This window comes from Symphalangus syndactylus, chromosome 8, assembly GCF_028878055.3.
Source record: "Symphalangus syndactylus isolate Jambi chromosome 8, NHGRI_mSymSyn1-v2.1_pri, whole genome shotgun sequence".
Lineage (NCBI taxonomy): Eukaryota > Metazoa > Chordata > Mammalia > Primates > Hylobatidae > Symphalangus > Symphalangus syndactylus.
Window position 1 is genome coordinate 115,948,305 of NC_072430.2, and position 22,285 is coordinate 115,970,589.

The window sequence follows — 22,285 nt, forward strand, 5'->3', positions numbered from 1 at the left end:
TTTTTTTCTTCCAGGGAGGGAAACAATTAAGTATGAATGTTGCTAAACAATTGTCTATGATTATTGTTGGAAAAAGCAAACTAAATTGGTTGTAGATTAAACTTCCAATTTCTTTCCCTTTTTGATTTACTGTACTTCTTTCATCATAATGTAGCATATTTTGCTGCAAGAGATATAGTCATAGTATTTGGAATTTTTCCCACGGTGGTCTACCCATCTCTCAATTCAGCTTTTGCTCAAGTGTAATGAGAGGCTGATCCACAGCCATTCATTTACAGTGTCTGAGTGAAAACGACAGAACACAAATTAGCCTGTCTTTAGAACACGCTGCTATGTCAGAATTCTGAACTGAAAAGAGAACTTTTCATTTGAGCAGGTGAGCGAGGAAAGGGACTGAAACACAAGATTCTTGTGATTAGGGTATGTTCAACTGCAGAAAGTGCACAAAGGAAAGCTGATGAGCCAGCCCACCCCCCACTATCCACAACCATCTTCTCCATTCTGTTTCATGGAGTAATCAAAGGATATTCTGAGCCTCTCAAAATGCCATCAATCCTTATTGAGAATAAAATAGAGCATCCCTCTCTCTCAAGCCTTTGCAGAAGCAATCATCATAGCAGGCTGGCCTGAACAGGGAGCTCTGGCAGACAAAGATGGATTTGTAAAATAAATAAATAAATACATACATACATAAATAACTTCCAAAAAATTTGAATAGAAAGTTGATGATAATGTGCCACTTCTATTATATAAAGGGTAAAGAAACTCACAATTGTCCTTTCTAGGTCTAGTACAGTAAAGAATAGGCTTCTTGATGAGATTTTCCCAGTAATTTACAGCAGAGCTGCGAGTCTTGTGGCAGTAATACTAAAAATTAACCATCTAAATGATTTAGATAAAACATTCATTAACATTCTCAATCTAAGGATCCTCTCTAGTTGTCCCTCCCACCTCTTTGTGTCCTTTTCCAGCTCTGATTTTCCTCTTTAGCACTTTAACAAAGAGTGGATGAAGCCTATTTCAACTGTTCAGAAAGGCTTCTCATGCCAGCAGATAGTTGCTCAAGTGTAAAATAATTTCATAAAGATCTCTGAAACATTCTTTAGCGCCAGACTCTCCTTAAACAAGCAGTGTTTCTAAGACACGCATTGTCTTAGTGTTGTAGAAACATGTTTGGCAGCAGCCAAGTCTAGTGCTGATAAGAAGCTACAAACAATAAGCACAGGTTGTTCTTTCAGGTGAATCATTATTTACTAGATAGGTCATTCTCTTTGGAGCCGGAAGACCTGACACTCGTCTGGTATTTGCCAAGCTCTTAACCAAATTACCAAGTTATTTAATAGGCCAAGAATTTAGTGTTCTGTATAATTGGGATTCTGGTGTAAAAATAAAATGCCACAGATGCCAAAATGCTTTGCAAACTCTTAAGCACTGTTCAGCTGTCACTTATTTTTGTGAATGTCACAAGAATAAAAGTGATTCACTGATTAGAATTACACTGCTTGTAGCAAACTCTGAGAATGTAAAGGGGACAGGATATTTTTCAAAATAGTACTTCGTAGTCTAGAGTAAAACGAAAAAGGCTTGCATAAAATTTGTCCCCAATATTTAAAAAACAAATTAAATAAAGTAGAAGTCTGTACCATCTCTTCCATCTTTTAATGAACTCCATTTGAATAATTATTAGGCTTATATTTTATTTAATTACTATTTATTGAAGATTATTATATATATGTATTTTTAACCAAATGAAGGGTGAGAGTTAAAAGCATAGACAAATCAGTAAAAATACCTTACTTTTTACCATGTAACCTGGAAGTCTCAGCAAAAATACTTTGCTTCTCTGCTTCATTTCTACTTTTGTAAAATGGCCATAGTAATGCCCTTCATTTACCCTTGTTATGAAGGTTAAGGGTAATAAATGTAAAAAAGCTCTGAGCAGAGCCTAATACATGAATATGGGATCGATAAATAATGGTAGCTATATTTAGCTTTGTGTTTGAGAATTTTGAAACATTTGTTTAACTTGTAAGGATCATTTTATCTTCAAGTAGGTAATGACTGAGTCCCGATACAGGCATTGTTCTCCCTGTTTTTTTTTGCTCTGATTTTGGCTCTGTCAATCCCATTTGTTCCTCCTAGTCATTAACTCTTGATTACAGGGAGTCTCACAGAGGCATAAATGGAGCAGGGGCTCTGGCTTCTCACTGTGCTCCCAGTTAAGATCCTTTTAAACCAATTGATACTAAATCTCACTAAACTTAAAGTCAAAATCAAGATTTTCATGGTTTTGACCAGGGGTTGGGGGAACCAATAGAGCAATAGAGGACTGAATACTAGAGTTAGACTTGAGAAACTGAAGCTTCTCACATATCCCTTAGAAGCACAAGGACACTGGGCTACAGGTTTTATATTTTCCAGTATCAGTATACACATGTAAGATGAAAGGGTTTACACTAGAATGTCTTTAAGGTCCCTTGCAACTCTGACACTACGTGAGTACATAGTTACTTATGCATCCACCTCGTACTATAACAGTGCATCTCAGTGAAGAAAGTCACTTCACTCAGAGTCCATCTATATATACTAGGGCCAAGGACAAACCACACTGGTTGTATTTCTATTCAGAGAGAGAAAATCTAGTGGAAACATATGTTCAGAGAAGGACATACATGCTAGGGAAAAAGAAGGAAAAGCAAGTGCCAAAGGAGGGATGTTAAATCATGTTGTCCATATTGTAAGGAGAGCCTGGTGTCTGTGTGTCAATGAGAGTGTGGAACTTTATACACAATGAATAATGTATTTGCTTTAAATGTATATATATACACACATTGCCAATCTCTCCTCCTTTCCCAACTTTAAGGTCAGTTATAAATATCAGGCTGCTGCTTCATTTTGGGTGAGGAGTAAAATCATTGTGATTTACCACGCTATGAGAAATATTTCACCTCTTTCACATGTGCAAACATGCATTTATAGGTTTATAATACCAATGGTATTTAGTTTTACACACATCAAGGACTAGACTTTGTTTAAATATTGAAGAGAAAAATAATAAGATGAACATTCATTATATGAGAAAATGTCGAAAGGGATACAGGCAATTATTTAACAATAGAAAAAGCAGATTCCCTAAAGAATAAAGCAATGACTATAGAGGAATTAATACTGTACCATAACAAGGAGGCATTATACAAAGTACAAATCTACTAGAAGTGATTTGTATGATACTTGGAGATAGAATGTGATAAATAACTCTAAAACTTACCTCTTCATTACTAAAGAAATTGAGAAAATAGTTCAATTTTGTTTGTAATTCCTAAAGACAGGGCTAAATGAAGAATTTAGAATTCAGAGCTGGTACTATAGAAGGCTTGACATTATGTTTAATAAGATATAACCCAACCCTATGAAAATCCTTAGGAAGTCAGGGATAAATGAAAGAACAATAACAATTTGTAAAAGACAAAAGGGTACTTTGTTTTTTTTAATTTAGTTTTGTTTTGAGACGGAGTCTAGCCCTGTTGCCAGGCTGAAGTGCAGTGGCGTGATCTCGGCTCACTGCAGCCTCCGCCTCTCGGGTTCAAGTGATTCTCTTGCCTCAGCCTCCTGAGTAGCTGGGATTATAGGCACGTGCCGCTACACCCAGGTAATTTTTGTATTTTTAGTAGAGATGGGGTTTCACCATGTTGGCCAGGATGGTCTCCATCTCCTGACCTCATGATCCACCCACCTCAGCCTCCCAAAGTGCTGGGATTACAGGCGTGAGCCACTGCGCCCAGTCTAAGGTACTGTGTTAAATACAAGTAAATCTTATAAAGAATAGCATAACTAAACTAATATATCCAGATTTTAAGAAAGTCACTGGTAGAAAAGACATTGCACGAAAAGGTCCCTTGATATTTTATTATATATAAATTAAGTATTTGAAAGGTTTCTCAAATTAGTGGAAAATCAGAGGGGTCAGAACCATTTTTGATATCTCTGTTATTTCCAAGAGCTTGGAAGGACAAATGAATGCAATTTGACATTATGTTCTTATTTAAAAACAACAGTCAAATCTATAATACATAAGGAGAGGAGCTCTTTCTTAAAATATGCAAATTATCCATCCACACCTCTAAAGTCAAACAGAAAGCACCAACATGATCTATATTTTGAAAGAGATCAATGTTGGGATAATGCTTGCAGCTTCAGGCAGTTTTGTGTGTGTGAGGTAGAGAAGAGTGGAAAATAAATTGCAGCGACTGGTCAACTGGAATGACCAAGGCATTTCCTTGGCTAAATGTTCAAAAATCCTTCAACTGTTAGTGACAACAGGATTATATATCATTTGAAGAGAGACCTACTAAAACATGCATCATTCGAGTTTCTTCCCTTGATGGAAATAATAGAAAGCTGTACTCTAAATAGATGAAGACCAAAAAAATAAAAACTGGTGCCAATAAATGATAAAGCATGGAAATATTAATTAACATTGTATTTCATTTGGTACAATGTAAATACTATTATTTAGAAATTGAGCCTATTTTCCAAACAAAAATAAATAAAACCAATTGGATATCTATTAGAGGAATATTATAGTAACTTCTGTGACGTGATAAGGACCTGAAATAGATTCAAGACAACAGAAACAGAAGATAGGAATTTGAGAGCTGTTTTTCAGGAAGGCTAAAAGAAAAAAAAAAGTTTTTAAATTGAATAATTTAATGAGGAGCAAGAGATTTCAAAATCATGTTTCAAGCCATCATAACATTGACAGAAAAAAAAGGAAAATTGGAAGAAAGTCCATCTCACCTCCTGATAAAAGTTCTCAAGCATGTGCAATATAGAAATATTACAAAAAGTAGAAATTAAAAAGTAACTTAAAAACACATTTCTTCACCTTTGTTTGTGGTAGGGGGTTTTGTTTGTTTTTGCTTTTCTTCTGATCCATTTCAGATCTGCTCATCTGTTCCACCAAAACAATTTCTGTTCCAAGCTAGATAATCAGCCTCTTTTTCCTATAATTCCTGGCATGTCTCTCTCAGAATATTATCTCCTCAACTAGAGTATTAACTCTTTGATGGCAGGACCTCTGTCTTCCAACTTTGTACTGATTGCCCAACACAGTACCTAGCCTATAATAAACAATGAATATATTAATTTATTTACATTGAACAATTTGGCCAGGCATGGTGGCTCACGCCTGTAATCCTAGCACTTTGGGAGGCTGAGAAGGGTGGATCACGAGGTCAGGAGATCCAAACCATCCTGGCCAACATGGTGAAACCCTGTCTCTACTAAAAATACAAAAATTAGCTGAGTGTGGTGGCGTGTGCCTGTAATCCCAGCTACTCAGGAGGCTGAGGCAGGAGAATCACTTGAACCTGGGAGGCGGAGGTTGCAATGAGCCAAGATCATGCTACTGCACTCCAGCCTGGCAACAGAGTGAGACTCTGTCTCAAAAAAAAAAGAAAAAGAAATTGAACAATTTAAAAGATTTCTACTTAGGCCCGGTGCCATGGCTCATGCTTGTAATCCTAGTGCTTTGGGAGGCCAAGGAGGGAGGATTGCTTGAGGTCAGGAGTTTGAGACCATCTTGGACAACACAGTGAGACCATGTCTTCACACAAAAAAATTTTTTTTAATTACCCGGGCATGGTGGCACACAACTATAGTCTTAGCTATTCAGGAGACTGAGGCAGAAGGATCACTTGAGCCCAGGAGGTCAAGATTGCAGTGGACAATGATTGTGCCACTGCACTCTAGCCTGGGGACAGACGGAGACCCTGTCTTCAAAAAAGAAAGAAAGAAAGAAAGAAAAACACATTGATACAAAAAATAAAAAAAAAAACCCAAAACAAACCAACAAACAAAAGCCCTAGTCATGTGGAGGATCTTAAGAAGAGCCCCTTCTTTTGTCTTAATAAAAACAAACAAACAAACAAAAACCCTCAAGCATCATGTCAAAGATACCATCATGTCAAGCCAATATCCTGAGACTACAATCATTTATCATCAAATAGCAGCCGTTGTTAGAAGTGATGTTGATCCTTGGTAAATTGCAACCACAGTAACCTTGTCATACCATCACAGCATTCTCGCACTATATCATTTAGCTATGAGATACTTCCTTAACTTGTGTCCATAGGGTTTTCTCTTCTGTGTTCAATCACATAAGGAAAAAAGTTATGCATAGAAGTGATGCAGGATTTTTTGCTCCTTAGCTCAGCAAATCTGGGTTCTTGTTTGATGACCAGGAAGAATTAGGCATGAGGACACATTGAAGGGTGAGGAAGGTGGAATTTATTAAGTGAAAAAGAAAGCTCTCAGCAAAGAGAGGGGGTCCTGCAAGCAGGTTTCTACCTCCCTCAAATTGAATACTAGCACCACCACACACGAGATAAAGAGGCCAGGCTCCTCCCCTGTATAAGGCGCAAATTCCTGGTAGTTCCACCCCATTCCCCCAGTGCATGTGGGCTTCCAGTCCACTGTGGGCATGCCCAGGCAAGCACCCCATGCAGGCTTCCTTATCTGCACAAAATATCTGGTGTAAATACTTGTGGGGGCAAGTTGGAGACTCTCTGGGGACCCTTCCCTATCTGCCTAGGCCTTTGTCTGCCTCCTGCCTCTATCAGAGGTAGGCCAAAATGTTTTTGATCATTTTCTGATGACATATTTCGTAGAAGAAAATACAACGTGACCAGGCGCAGTGGCTCACTCCTATAATCTCAACACTTTGGGAGGCTGAGGTGGGTGAATCACTTGAGGTCAGGAATTCGAGACCAGCCTGGCCAACAGGTGAAACCCTGTCTCTACTGAAAATACAGAAATTAGCCAGGCATGGTGGTGTATGCCTTAGTTCCAGCTACTTGGGAGGCTAAGGCAGGAGGATTGCTTGAACCTGGGAGGCAGAGGTTGCAGTGAGCTGAGACTGCACCACTGCACTCCAACCTGGGCAACAGAGCCAAGACACGGTCTCAATAAAAGAAAAAAAAAAAAAAAAAAAAAGCAAAGAAAAGAAAAAAAGAAAGTAAATACAATTTTAATGCAGGAGATATAATCAGGCAATATTTTAAAACATAACTGAGGTTAAAGCATCATCGATTTGGTTCCAGAATGTGAGATTTCTGACTTTCAATTTAGTTTTTTTATCCAGATTACCACAAAGTGAATGAAAAGTTTTAGGGTCCTTCAGTAGCAAGATGTTTAATAGTAACTTGAAATGAGAAGTCTCCCTCCTCCATCCCCTCTGTTAGCTTAGAAATATGGCCTTTGTGTGGGACAACTGAAATCCAGACTCGATTTCTAGCTCTTTTTCTTGTCATTTGTAAGTTACCTAAACTGTCCATAGCTCGATTATTTTTTTAAACTCTTAAAATTGGACTGGCAGTAGTACCTACCTCCTAGGGCTTTGTGAAATAAAAGTGAGATAGTTAATTTAAATCACTTAGCATAGTACTTGGGTTATAGTGAACATTCAATAAGTTTTAGCTGATATTATTACTATTTTTATTATTTCATAAAGGGACAGGATTTTGATTTATTGAAATACTAAGACAAATCCCATTGAAACTTACATTTTCAAATGTCATTATTGAGAATGACATCATTGTGTCTGTATTATCATTTTGCTCAAACTTCTACTGGTTTATGCATCATAAGGAAACATATAGCAAAATATAATAAATCTTATAGGAGAGACCAAAGATTTGCTTGCATTTCTTTCTTTTTATGCAGGAGTTGGGGCTAAATTTATAAAAATCTTATGGTTAATTACAGTGTGTGTGGCAACCTTATAAAAATATCTATATTAAAGTTATGAAATCTAATCTGAGAGCAAAGTGATATGGTGTACAGTATATAGAATCATATTTTTAGCAGTCAAGATACTCAACTTACTTACATTCAATGATTTAGAAATTGATCAAATTTTTGAGATACCAAACTTCTTTAATTTTCTTCATTCTTCACTTCTGCTTACATTTTATTTTTCAGTTTATTTATATATCTATTCTGGGAGAAAGTGTGTAAGAAGAGGAGGAAAATGCAAATCTATTTAATAGAGTTACTTCTTAGCAGATAGGAAAGAAGTGAAAAGAAGTTTAGATTGTGATGATAAATCCATTGCGGGTTACTCACTTCACTAATGTGGAGTAGCTACAATTTCTCTGTCTTCCACTGGCTGAGATAATTAAGAGTTAGCTGATATGTTTTGACAGCGGTGGAGCGTTTAATCTTAAAACTATTTCTTACAAATGACTGGATGGGCTTGCAATTGAAACTGTGTCTTCCTCTATAAAAATACATGGAAGCTTTTACATTAAATTAAATTTTCTAATATCATTAAAGCTAAAATATCTTCAGCCACATCAGTTTATTCACTATTTTTATTCATTGCTATTTCATTTAATATACAATTTGTTATATCAAAAAAATATAACTCTAGGCAACCCAAAAGAAAAGACCAAACTTAGCCATTGTAACAAAAAAAAAAAAAAAGAAAGAAAAAAAAACCTATGGAGAATTTTTAAATTATGCCGAACATGTAATTGAAAATATTAGGCAGCATGTGTTTAAATATCTAGAGAAAAGAAGGCAGCAATGGAAAATAAATCCAATAGACTGAATATACAAAGGGACAATGGCCTGACCATATGTAAAAATAGAAACAAATTGGGAAGCAAACCTTATCTACAATAAACAGCCCAGCAAACCAGCCTTTTGTAAATCAGATTTGCAGGAAGTCAGATTGCTATCTCTATTAACAATCCAGGAAGCTAAACAATTACTTGTATAACAATCAGCTCCAAATGACCAGAATTGATTAATAACTGGCAGCTTTCCTAATTTTTGTCCTTGCTTCCAACTTCAGACCAACAGAAAAAAGTCAAACATGCACCTCTAACCAATGCTTCTAGTTATCCTGCCTATAGCTTCCCCAGGCCAACAGTCTCTAATGAGGACATAGATGAAGCTTTCCCTTTTTTTTTTCTCTTTCTTTTTTTTTTTTTTCCTATACAGCTTTCCCACTCCTCTGCGGGCCTTTAAGTCTCTGCCAAAATGTAAGTGATGGAGCTGACTTTCTTGCTATAGCAGTCTCTGAATAAATACTCTTTGCTTTTTTCATTTGGTTAATATTCATTTATTTCCACACTATTGGAACATCTATTCCAGGTTCATTAATAGGTAACTAACATGCTTGCATACACTAAAAAGCTAATCGTCATAATATTCTGTGAGAAAATTTTTAAATCCCCATTTTACAGATATAGAGCACTGTTTGCAGAAGTTAAATAGCTTCTCATTTTCTCCCATTTTTACATCACGCTAGAGTAATAGCTTTTGGTGCATTATTGCTTAAAAAGATTTGAGGCCAGCCATGGTGGCTCACACTTGTAATCTCAGCACTTTGGGAGGCCAAGGTGGGTGGATTGCTTGAGCTCTGGAGTTCAAGAGTAGCCTTGGCAACATAAGGAAACCCTGTCTCTACAAAAAATTATAAAAAATTAGCTGGGCGGGGTGGCTTGCACCTGTGGTGCTACTCTGGAGGCAGAGATGGGAGGATCTCCTGAGCTTGGCATGTGGAGGTTGCAGTGAGCCAAGATCACGCTACTGCACTCCAGCCTGGGTGACAGAGTGAGACCCTGTCTCAAAAAAAAAAAAAAAAAGAAAGAAAAAAAAATTTTAAGGTAATATTAAAAGTATTATCTAACAATAATAACAGCAGCTGCAAATTAGGTAAGTGTTTTCTAGCATGACTTAAATTTGTATTCATCAACTTTCTGGACAAATATAAACATTGTATTTTGAATTGATTCATTGCTTTAAAGTTGTAATTTATCAAAATATATGTGGAATTAAAAAAATCAAAAGCACTATAAAAAATTACTTCTGTCTTTATTTGATATTAGAACACATCAGCAGAAATAATTTGCTGGCCAAGCAGTAATTGCATCAACAAGTTTTTCATAGATAGTGGGTAGAGCACCTTATAAGAAAGTGTGATTATTTATGATATATGATATTGACAAGGAAAAAGGTAAAAATAAAAATGGTAAAAATGAAAAGTGAAATTGATGATCCTAAAAGTAGAGTAATAAAATTTGTTTACCTGGCATTATAAATACTCTGCAATTTTTTAAAGTTAATTGCCTAACACTCATATAAGATAGGCAATATTGCATTTAGAAAATGAGGAAACAAAGTCATAGAGATATTCAGAACATTACCTAAAGTTTCTTAATTAGTGCGCAGTGGAGCCTATATTTTCAAAATGCATTATTTTCTTTTTTTGGTTTCAAAGTGTATCACATATGCTTAAGAAACATTTGATCAAAATTCACTTTTAAGATGTTCCCTTAGCACATTATTTAGCCACCAAACTTAAAATGGAAGTAATTTATTTTCTAATTTAGCCATGTAGGAAAAAAAGGAGGAACATGGCATTTGTACAGATTAGAAATTTCCGTAAAAGTTATGTAAAGCCAGACTGAAAACCATTAGGGCAATATAGACGACAAATAAAGCTTTTTAAATGCCTGAACGTAAAATGATATTTAAGCACAATTTCTTTTCCAAGGACTGAAAAAAAGAAATCTACAGGTAACATTGTTTTATAATGTGGAATAAGAAATGATGGCTAAAGGTCAAATAAGTCCTCGGGTGATTTATACTTTGTCTCAAGAATTCCATCTAGTTAGCTCAAACGTTTATTAAGAATTTCTTGCACTGAGAACTGTAAATTAAAATGAACAAAAAGCTGAAATGTAAGAATTCTTATGAAAAGAAAAAGATTTATAGCATTACAAGCTAAGAAAGAAAAACTATTTTTTTGAAATTTCACTGTTGTAACCAGAAGTAATGAATTTGTCACTTAAAATTATAAACACGAGTGTATATAATTTGATCATTTTGCAAAGCGTACAGAGAGCCTCCTTTATACACCCTAACCGCTTTCTTCCCTCTCACAAGCAAAAGACTGATTATTCATTACCTATCCATTCATCTAATTTTTAAAACTTTTAGTTATCTACTCCCCATTGGGCATGTGATAAAGTTTTCTGTTTGTACTATAATATTTTTTAATAGAAAAGAAAAAATAATTGAGGTCTCCATCTTTGTCTCTTTCCATATCAGATCTTCTAAATGGAGGTAGATGAGTAAAAGGTGTGGAGCAGATTTGAGATGCATTTTATAAGAAAACCACCTGGGGAATTTCCCAAACAAGACAAGTCCCAGACTCTAATCACATCATGGAAATAACATGCTTCAGTAACTTTGAAGCAAAACAAACTACACTGTAGTAGGCAGATATCTAGCTTAAATTATTCCTCTCTTCCACTGACTAGCTGTGTGACACCAGTCATATCACCTGACTTCTCTGTGGCAAGTTTCTTCATTTGAAAGAAGGAGACGATAATAATAGAACCTCATGAAGTTTGTTTAAGGATTAAGGAGGTTAACATATATGTGTTGAATAGTAACCACCAGGGGAATATTACTTAATTGTTACTATCAATATGAAACAAAGCAAATTATGTTAGATAATGAGCAGCAAGTTGAAAATGTTCTTGTGGCTATGGTCAAGAGAAATCGGATGCTGTTTGTTCTACTAGCTATGATAATGTTCTTAGATAAAGAAGGAGATTAAGAGAAAAGAATTATCTTCTAGAAAAAATTAAGCATCATTTTTATATCTTATCAATGGAAGAAAGTGGTTACAGACACAAATTTACTACTTCTTCATGCTCCGTACTGGTCAGTGAATTACTGGATTACAGCACTTATTATGCAGTCCCTCTATCTGTATGATTCTTTGATTAAGGTGGTCACTTCTTGAAAGGATAAGTTGTGTCAAAATTCTTTGAGTCTTAAATGTATACTAATGCTTCACATACAGTGGTACTCAATATATGTTGAATGAATGAGGAATGAATTTATAAAAATAAACAAATGCATGGATTTGACAGCTTTCAAAGAAAGAATCGAATTCATATAGAGTAGGTTTAACATTTAAAATGAAATGTAAAGTATTTTCAGAAACTTCTTTCAAAACTTAAATCTACTTCTTAGAAACAAAAATCTACTTCTTAGCAGCCTTTTCGATACGATTAGGTTCAAAGGACTGTACAGGTTTCTGTGTTTCTACTTCAACTTGACAGAAAATATTTAATTTTTCTTAAATAAGTGGAAGAGATTTATACTTGTATTACTTCTTGACTAATAAATCATAATATCTTTTTAAGAAAGAAAAGTAGAAAGCCTACTTGGTAGGAATTTTCATTTATTTATATACACATAATGGTTTTATTGGTTGGAATTGTTTTTTAAAGTTAAGATTTGTTTTAAATAAATTAAGATGAGGAAAATGTTTTTCTTCTGAAATCTTGAAGGTATTTCAGAGTACATGTTGTGTTGTCCATGCTTGTCTTCCAAAATTAACTATATATAGCAAGATTGGCACATCTTTTGTGGGTATGGTATGTTTTTAATCTAGGCATCACATTGATTTGAGCTATGTAATTATTTTGAAATGTTAGTGCTTATGAACTATTTACATGATTTTATATCTCAGAAATAATATGATATGTGTATATAATTCTTTCTTACCCTATTTGAGTCAATTCTTGCTCTGGAAGTATAGATGGGAGGTGGGATGTTGAAAGCCTGAGGGACCAAGTACTCCTCAGCATCCATCATATCTTCCAAATCCTCTTCATCCAAGAGATTCTGAAAGAACTTGCTGTCATTTGGACTGGGAAGCTTCATACGATCATCACCCTAAAAGATTGCCCATCAGACACAAATATGATTCTTTCTTTCTTATCTTAAATATGTGGTCTCTGCAATAAATTTATGTAATATCATAACAGATCGTTGAAAAATTCATACACACATTTTAAAAAAACAAGTCTTTAGCACAACCACCAGCCATTAAGAAATCTATAACATGCTTAGAAATGATAGGGTCAGGTAAACAAACTTTATACAAGGAGAATATGATAAATACCGTTAGAGAAAAATAAAGCAAAATCAAAAGATGTTTTTAGGGAGGTAAAATCAATTTCAGGTCTGAAAATAATTGTTCATTGCCCAGATCGTGTATGGGTTGCAACTTTAAGAATAAACAATAAAACGTGATCAATTTATCAATGTTTATTCTATTTGGTTCGTTTGATGCTGTAGGATTATCAGGACCATAGGGTCTATACTTTATTCTATAGCATACTGGCTACATTATCAAAGTAGTGGCATTTAAAACTCACAGTGCGAGTGGCAAATAGAGTAAAGGAGTACGAGAAAGACACCAAAACCTGTGTTATACTCTTCCTCACCTCATCTATTTCTTAAATATTTTTCCTATATTTTTAAAGTTACATAATTTTTGGAAACAATTTCAGTTCGTGAAAACTAATTTTGGGGAAAAAATAAATGGAAATAAGTACCTTCTAAAACCTAGCTTTTATATTTATGTCAGACTATCGATATGAAAATAAAGGCTACCTTGCTTTACTGAGGAAACATAATTCACTCTAATCCAAGGCCCATTTGTTGAGAGTTTAGGTGAAAATAATCATAGAGAAATATATTATTATTTTTTAATTATCCAGTCTATTTTTCTAGTGTTAAATATAAAATATTTCTTTGGCTGGTTGGTTGATTAAAATGTGCATCAATTCATTAGAATTGAGTTATTGCTTGGATACTGCGTATCTCTCCAAATAAAACAAAACATATTTTAAAATATTTTTGGGGAAATATCAATATACTGAAACTTTTGATTCACTGTCTTCAAGCATGGGCAAGATTAAAACAAAAATCTATCTTCCTTTTGTTCTGAAAAAAGAAAATTATACTAATGAACATGACTTACACATAATGTTAATAAAATCAAGGTGCTAAAATAAGTGTCTGAGAATTAAGACCTTTTCATGTATAATCATAATTATCTGTTCAGTAGCAGAGCCACTTGAATACTAAGGGAAGGTGCTAAAAGGTGGATCTGATATGAAATAAAAAGCTCTTTTCCATAGTCATTTGACATGATAATCTGCTTAATTAATCAACATGTTAGCGGTCATTTCCACAGTTCCAAAGTCCTGATACCACTCATTTGGCAGTGAGTTTGCCATTGGCCTAGTCTTAAAAGCATAAGTCAAATGTACTCACCTGAATAACTAGGTATCTTTGAGGGTCTCGAGCCATCCTTGAAAACTCAGCAGCCAGTTCCTTAAATTTAGGTCTACTGTCAGCATCAATCATCCAACCTGGAAATTTACATAGCAAAAATGTCACTATAGTCATAACTAGAAAGGAGTTGAAATTTAAATTTTGTGAAAATATGAGCAAAAGTTTGAAAAATGTTGTTTTAATCATAATGATCTGAAAAAGAAAGAAAGCTAGTGAAAGAAACGACTCCATTGGTAAGGCTTTATCAGTCTCTTTGTTGATATTCATAACTAAATGTAATGTACTGTAAAACAAGAGATAAATTTTTTTCTCTGATGCGTATAGATGTCACTGCAATGTAAGTTATTATTTTGTATTAGGAGTGACAAAGGAGAAAAGATTTGGTTACAATGCTTACACTGGCACAAAGGGGAAAAGAGGAATTAAAAGCAACTTTCTTGTGCTACATTTGTCCTGGTGGACAAAAAAAAAAGAAAAAACTAATGCAAAGTGATTGGTAATGCCTGTTCAGCAATAGACATTAGCTTATCTTAGTACTAGCTTGTCTAGCATAAAAATACTAACAGCAATTTTCAAGATATGTATTCTTATTTAGCTGGGAGTCTAGATACAGTAGACCTTATCTCTACAGGCTCTGTTTAGCTAATGAGATGACAAGAATAAAAGTACCAAGCTTTCCTTGATTTTCTTGCCAAATTATCCTCCTCTTAGGTATTAAAACCCCGAAAGAAAGGTAAAACTCTCTATTAGGGAAAGTGTTTTCTTGGTTTTACATAACTTCATCAGAGCTAAATTCTGACGAGTTTAAATCATTTGCTATGCTAGTTATAGGATTAAATTATATAAGACATGCATGTTTTTAAACTTTCTTCCATAGATGTCTACCAAACAATATTTAATAGAATAAGGCTGTAAAGCTTGTTCCTTCCTTTTCCGGGAGTTCAGTTTTTATTCCTATTCTGGGAATTTTTTGGGTGTCATTTTATGTATCATTAATGTTCTCTGCTTTTGTTTTCTCCCCAAAGCTCAAATGCTCTGTATTCTATATGCATTCATTTGAAAAAATGCTTGCTAATGCCAAGATGCTAATGAGAAAACAACAGGTGTTTCTGAAACTATTGAAGCCAAAAAAGGTTAACCACAGTTGAGGTATCGGTTTCTGTCCAACTAAATATTGAGTAAATAGAACTATGCTTAGTGAAAAGGGCAGGCTGACCTGAACTGCAAAGAACATTTTTTATTTCCTCCCTCACTGTCAGAATGTATCACACATGTCATGAATATAAATCTGAGTAGACCTGGGTCCAAAGTCTCTTATTAATAAGATGCTTATTCACCTTCACAAGTTTGTTTCTTTGCTATCCCCATGTAAATCAGAAGGGGAAAACCTTAGATTATACAAGAGAGATTGCTACATGCTAATCTCACTTAAATTAAGCCAGAAACTCCAGAGACTTCATCAATTCTATTTAAATTAAGGGCCTGTGCTTCAAAAACACATTTATAGTACATAAGTGTCTGGGGCATAGGAAGAAAAAAGAAAAGTAAGAGTTTGATGTAAACAAACAAATGATCAAATTGAAAAAAGTAAACATTTATAATCTTTTTAGCTCACTATAGATTCATTTCTTCCCACTTCCCACCTTGTCCTGCTAATTTGCTCTTGACTAAAACCAGTAGACCTATTTCTATTAAATTAATTTTTAAAACTATCAGTTTCAAGCTTTTTTCCTTCATGTTTAGATCATTTATGTAGCCTGATATTTTCCCATAAAGGTCACTAATGTTATTACTAACATTCATGTTAGTAATAACATTATAGTGACTAATTACCTCTCTTTACGACAGGCAATTTGACTGTCATGGAGATTATGAGAATAAAAGAAAGAGTCATAATTTTGACTTCATAGCATGGAAGAGTATTACTTTATATTAATAATAGTCACAACAAAGAGGCATTCATATGTTCCGTTCATAATTGTTTTTGAACTGCTGTATTTTTCAATAGAGAAATGTTATACAGATTGAGTAATCGGTGCTATTACTTTACTAAGAATGATGATGGTGATAACATTATTTTGCAATCTTACATTTGACCATGACCATGTAAACGTCAATAGTGCAGATGGGAGGCTGAGGCAAACGTTCTCCTTTCTCTAATAAATCAGGGATTTCTCGCGTTGGAATTCCATCATAGGGTTTTCCTCCAAAGGTCATCAGTTCCCATATAGTAACTCCTATATTGGAGAAAAAATTCTTACTTAAGCATATTAACAACATATTTTGAACAAACCAGCAATATACCAGTGGTAAAAGAATACTCCTTATAGATGAATCAAAACACCAATCAATTAAAAAAAAAGCTCCACAAAGTCCTGTATCCATTATGAGAACCCCAATGTCAAAATCTTTGTGGGGGAATTCAATTTTCTTATTATTGTCTTGGAATTTCTAAAGTATAGAAGAGACAATTTACAGTAGATGTCAGCATATAGAATCTGTTCCCCATTTCTGCCTATAGGTAATACTAATGTTTGCTGATCCAAGTTATATTTCACTATACCACATTACAGTCCATAAAACAATTCATCTACTATATACACATATGTATTCAGTACAAATAAATATGATTTTCAGTAAAACAAGATATTGACTAATTTTAAGATTAGCATCTTTGCTATAAAAGGCTTCCAGAATAATTACCTTATGTTACAATAAAGAATTGTGACTCTCTCTAACTTATACAAAGAAAAAAGTTGAATAAAACAGACTTCTTTAGCACATATGAGAGCCTGAGAGAGATGTGTGAAGTAGGCATCAACAAAATTGTGAAGGGGATAAAAAGTATTTTATTCTTTAGGTAATAAAATGGCTTTCTTCAATCACTGGGACATTGATTTTTCTCTGCAAAAGCAAATACCCTAAACGGTAGCATGCAAACAGCCAGTTTTGATGATAATGATGGTTCTGATTTGAGCAATAATATATACACTAAATATCTTTTTTGTAATGTAATGATCATATAATTTAAAATAATATTTTCTTAGGGATAAAGATTTTTAAGTTCAGAAATGGCTAGCTGGGCACAATAATATTACAAAGTGAATTTTGATTGATGTATGTATACAGTCATCTTTCAGTATAAAAGCCATTAATTAGAGCTACGTTTTCTTTCCTACTGCCATCTGTAATGAATTATTTAGCCAGGCTGAAGTCTTTTTTAGTTTATAACAGTTATCATTGACTGATAACAAAAATACAAAACTTAAAATATAAAACTATGTGGAATTTAAAATTATTCTTTATAATAGAATATTAACCATGACCTGATTTTTTTGGTTAACATTTACATCTTAGGATTTTAGGTATATTGTTAACATGTACCTAGTGACAATTTAATTGACTGATTGTTATTACATCTTTAATTTTGTATATTAAGGAGTAGCTCTTAAAATCTGTCATAAAAATTTTCTATGAGGCAGGCTGCAACAAGTGGATGACTGTTCATCTCTAGATAGTCATACTTACAGAATATATATATATGTATTTTATATTTTAGAATATTTTATATTTAGAATATTTTATATTTTAGAATTACATATTTTATATTTTAGACAGGGTCTCAATCTGTCACTCAGAATGGAGTGAAGAGGCATGATCACAGCTCAGTGCACCCTCAACTTCCCCAGGTTCACATGATCTTTTCACCTCAGCTTCCTGAGTAGCTGGGACTACAGGCGTGAGCCACCATGCCTGGCTGATTTTTGTATTTTTTAGTAGATAAAGGGTTTCAGCATGTTGCCCAGACTGGTCTCAAACTCCAGGGTTTGAGCCATCTGCCCACGTCGGCCTCCCTAAATGCTAGGATTACAAGCACAAGACACCGTGTGGGGCCTAGAATATATATTTAAGGAGAACATTTTATTAACTTAGGTAGGTAGTTATAAAAGATAGAGTAGATATTCTCACATCTCTATCAGAACTCCCAACATAAGCAAGATACAAGGCAACTGTAAATCAAAATAATAGAAAATATAATAAACAGAAATATATAAATACAAAAACAAAAGCCAAAATATAAAAAACTCTTCTTCTGATAATAATCCAATTATATCCTTGTAAAGGTGATGACAAGATAGGGTTAGAAAAGGATGGGTTCATGCAAAAAAACAGTATCGGGAAAGCTAAAACAAAACATCCTCAAATTTTACTTGCAGTTCCTTTATCTTAAGATGTATATCACAGCCAATGCTTATTTTTGTAAGAATAAAAATGCACCTAGTGAGAATTTTCCATAAAGGTGCACTGTAAACAAGGTTATGCAACTTTCTCTGCCTTTTCTGCCTTTTGCAATCAACTATGATATATCATAAAATTTTTTAAATGCCTTATGAATATGGGTTGATGACCTGGGCTGTGTTTCAAAACGGAGTACTACCTATTTATTTATTTTTGCTGAACAGTTCCTGGGATTTTGCAACTCAACATGAAGAAAAATGTTACAGCCTAACAAGATTTTCCCCAAAAGACAAATTTTACTATTAAAAATATGACTGTTCTGCCAAGTTTATATATATCTTGAGCTAATTTAAATTTGCCTTCAGGAGACTGTCACATTTGATTCAGGAAATTGTAAGTAGAAAAAGAAAAAAGTATATACATATATAAAATATACTATATGATATAATATATAAATCTGATAATCTATATTCTATAAACCTATATATATCATGTAATGTATAAATGCTAATCTACATGCTAATCTGTATCATATAATATATAAAGTTATCATAGAATACATGCAATAGATGTTTTTCTATACACTTCTTACAATGGTTTAGCAAGTAAGTTTTGTCAAGCATTTCCACTACATTTGTCTATACTTCAGACACACATTTTCTATTTCTAAGCTGAGTAAAATAAACACATGAAGCCTCCATGAAAATTTTACCACCTCCTATGGCATACATATGTGAAAGGAATAACCTACTTGATCGAAATGTCTTAAATATTTTTTTAAAGATAGTTAATTCTTTCCTAAATAAGAGTTGTAAGTTCTTAAGTGATTGAATGGTTTATATCTTTTTTTTTTCCAACAATGCAAAAAAATAAAACTTTTTTTTAAGCTTAAGTTTGAGTAAAATAAACTGTACCATGCATTTAAATCTCACCACCACCCTTTTATTTAAGTGGGCGTTATGCTTTTTATCTGTAAGAAATGCTAATTTTATATGATATATTTAAACTTAGAAACGTATTGACTCCTTTTTGATAATTCCGGACTTAAATTTTAAGTAGCCAGACAGATGCTAAATAGCTCGTCTTAACAATTAAGTTAAACACAATAAAATAAATGTTCTAATTATAAATATCACTCTTTTCCAGTTCATATTATTCACTCTGTAACATTTCTGTTACTCCACAAGTAGTTTGTAAATTAAAATTAATGTTGTAATTAGCAGTCTTCTCTTTTACCATGTTCATTGCTCTAACTTACTGCTGTCAGTAATTTTTCTTTGTTATGACAATAATCTCTGTTTTCTACTATAGAACATAAATTCTCACATGCAAAAAACCCACAAAAAAGTTGGTTTTGTTTTGGTTTGAATATTTACTGTATTCAGAGTTATGTTTTTGAAAGTTGCTTAAAATTAACGCCATGGAATTCTATGAAACTCTCCCTAAACTAAAATTGGCTGATTTTTTTTTCTGTCAAAATGATCAGGCAAGTTCCTACAAAACCACAGCTTATGGAAAACATCTTAGCAGAAATATTAGTGTATTACATTGTAATAAACCAGGAAAAAAAAAGAAAGGCAGATAGCAATGCTATTTAGAATATTTTGTTGTTCTTCAATGAGAACACATGGACACAGGGAGGAGAACATCATACATCAGGGCCTGTTGGTGGATAGAAGGCAAGGGGAGGGAGAGCATTAGGACAAATACCGAATGCATGCAGGGCTTAAAATCTAGATGACGGGTTGATAGGTACAGCAAACCACCATGCCACATGTACACCTAAGCAACAAACATGCAGGTTCTGCATGTGTATCCCAAGAACTTAAAGTAAAATAGAATATTTTGTTGTTCTTTTTTTCACTGAGAAACAAAGAGTTAACTCCTTTAGGAAATTAGGCTTATAAATACGTATTTATAACACAACAAAATAATTTAGTTTAAGATATTTCACATGAACTTAATATATGTATTTTTGCTTCACACGCTTTAATTCGCAAAGAAGATTTATTTACCATAGCTCCAAACGTCACTCTGATGGGTGAATTTCCTGTAATGTATACACTCCAGAGCCATCCATTTAATTGGCATCTATAGAGAAGTAAGAAGTAAAAGTTTTAAAATTAATTACATTAAAAATTCATTTCTATATGTATTTCCTAAATGTGAGTCTCTGGGCTGGCCTTAATCATATTTTTTTAATTATGTGTGCATAGATATAACTATAACTATAAATATATGTTAATTTATAAAATACATAAAGTGAATTAATCTAAAGATGTACTATACTTATTGATTTTTTATTTTATTTATTTATTTTTTGAGACAGGGTCTCACTCTGTCACCCAGGCTGGAGTGCAATGGCACAATCTCAGCTCACTGCAATCTCTGCCTACCAGGCTCAAGTGATCCTCCCACCTTAGCCTCTGAGTAGCTGGGACCACAGGGGTGTGCCACCACGCCTGGCTAATTTTTGCATTTTTTTAGAGATGGAGTTTCATCATGTTGCCCAGGCTGGCCTAGAACTCCTGAGCTCAAGTGATCTGCCCACTTTGACTTCCCAAAATGCTGGGATTACAGGTGTGAGCCACCCTGCTTGGTCATACTTTTTTTTTTTTTTTTTTAAAAAAAGCTTTATAAACAATTAAAGGTAAAAATAATTAAGTAGGGATAACTTTCTGTAGTTCTTAATTAATATTCAGTAATTAAGTTGCTAGTAAATATTGTGATTTACAATATTAAATCTAAACATCTAATACACATTCTTCTAAAAATGTGTTTATAGTTTTTTTCTCAAAAAATGAGATTTGTTGTATTTTCAGTTATCCCTTTTCACCCTCACACACATTTTGGGCCACCAGTACAATGGATTCTTTCTATACTTGCCCCCTCCCTTCTCCTCTCACATAATTTGGCCACTAAAAGGCCTAAAATCATGAATTCCAAAGTTAGCATTGCTTTGTTTTCCAGCTTCAAGTGACCCCTCTCATCTTGGTTAGCCAGTATTGAAAATACGTACCATTTTCAAAATAGGAACTATATAAAAGAATGTGAAAGGATCAGCACAAATCTATCATCACTACAAGAAAAACAACTCAACCCACATATCCTGCTGATGATGGGTCAGCAGAATGAGTTTCAACTATGAAGGGCAGCATTATATAGCTGGGAATATAATTAGATTCTATGGAATAAAGATAAACACTTCTACTTTGCAGTTGAAAGCTTAAAACTAAATAGGCCTTTGAAATCATGAGGTTGGCTGCTCACCAAGGTGACACCAAGGTAACTCTATGACAGAATCATGGTATTCAGTGAAAGGGAACAGAAGACACATTGAAAGTAATTCCCTATGGGCAAGGAGTTAGCAGACTTTATGGACTACGGACATTGTGTTAAAGAAGTAAGTTTAAATCACAGGTAGCTTGATAAAGACTTAATGGTTACCAAGCATTTAAAGCTATAATGAATCTTGCTTTAGACAAATCTTATGTCTCAAATCTTATGTTCTCAAGACAAGTGAAGCCATGTGATTTATAGACTTCAATTTCTGTGCAGTCTTATAGTGAATTTCAATGCTGTGGTCGCAGACTACTGCAATTTGGTAGTAAACAGGCAAAATAGGGTAGTTTTAAAAATTTTTGTGTTATTTTGCCTTGTGATGAAGTTAAGCATTTGGAAACCTATCATTGCAAAATATTTATAATATATATTTGGATGGCCCATATGATAAATAAGGCATATAATAAATATATGTATGTGACATGAGAATAACTGGGTTTTTTTGGTTAGAGTAAGCTTATAGGTCACCATAGGCTAAGATTGCATTTGCTTATTTCATTTGGGCTGCCTGACCTTAGGCTTCACTAGG

The 22,285-nt window shown here is 33.9% G+C and overlaps 1 protein-coding gene across 4 annotated transcripts in view; it reads right to left on the reverse strand.

The window, feature by feature from the left end:
• ERBB4 (erb-b2 receptor tyrosine kinase 4) overlaps window positions 1-22,285 on the reverse strand; it is a 1,169,745-nt gene that overhangs the window by 31,563 nt on the left and 1,115,897 nt on the right. For all 4 annotated transcript variants that reach the window (XM_055290486.2, XM_055290484.2, XM_055290487.2 and 1 more), the window contains 4 exons: window positions 20,430-20,505; window positions 16,266-16,412; window positions 14,155-14,252; window positions 12,595-12,765 (listed from right to left, as the gene is read on the reverse strand). In XM_055290486.2, coding sequence (XP_055146461.1) covers window positions 12,595-12,765; window positions 14,155-14,252; window positions 16,266-16,412; window positions 20,430-20,505 — 492 coding nt within the window. The remainder of the gene's footprint in view (window positions 1-12,594; window positions 12,766-14,154; window positions 14,253-16,265; window positions 16,413-20,429; window positions 20,506-22,285) is intronic.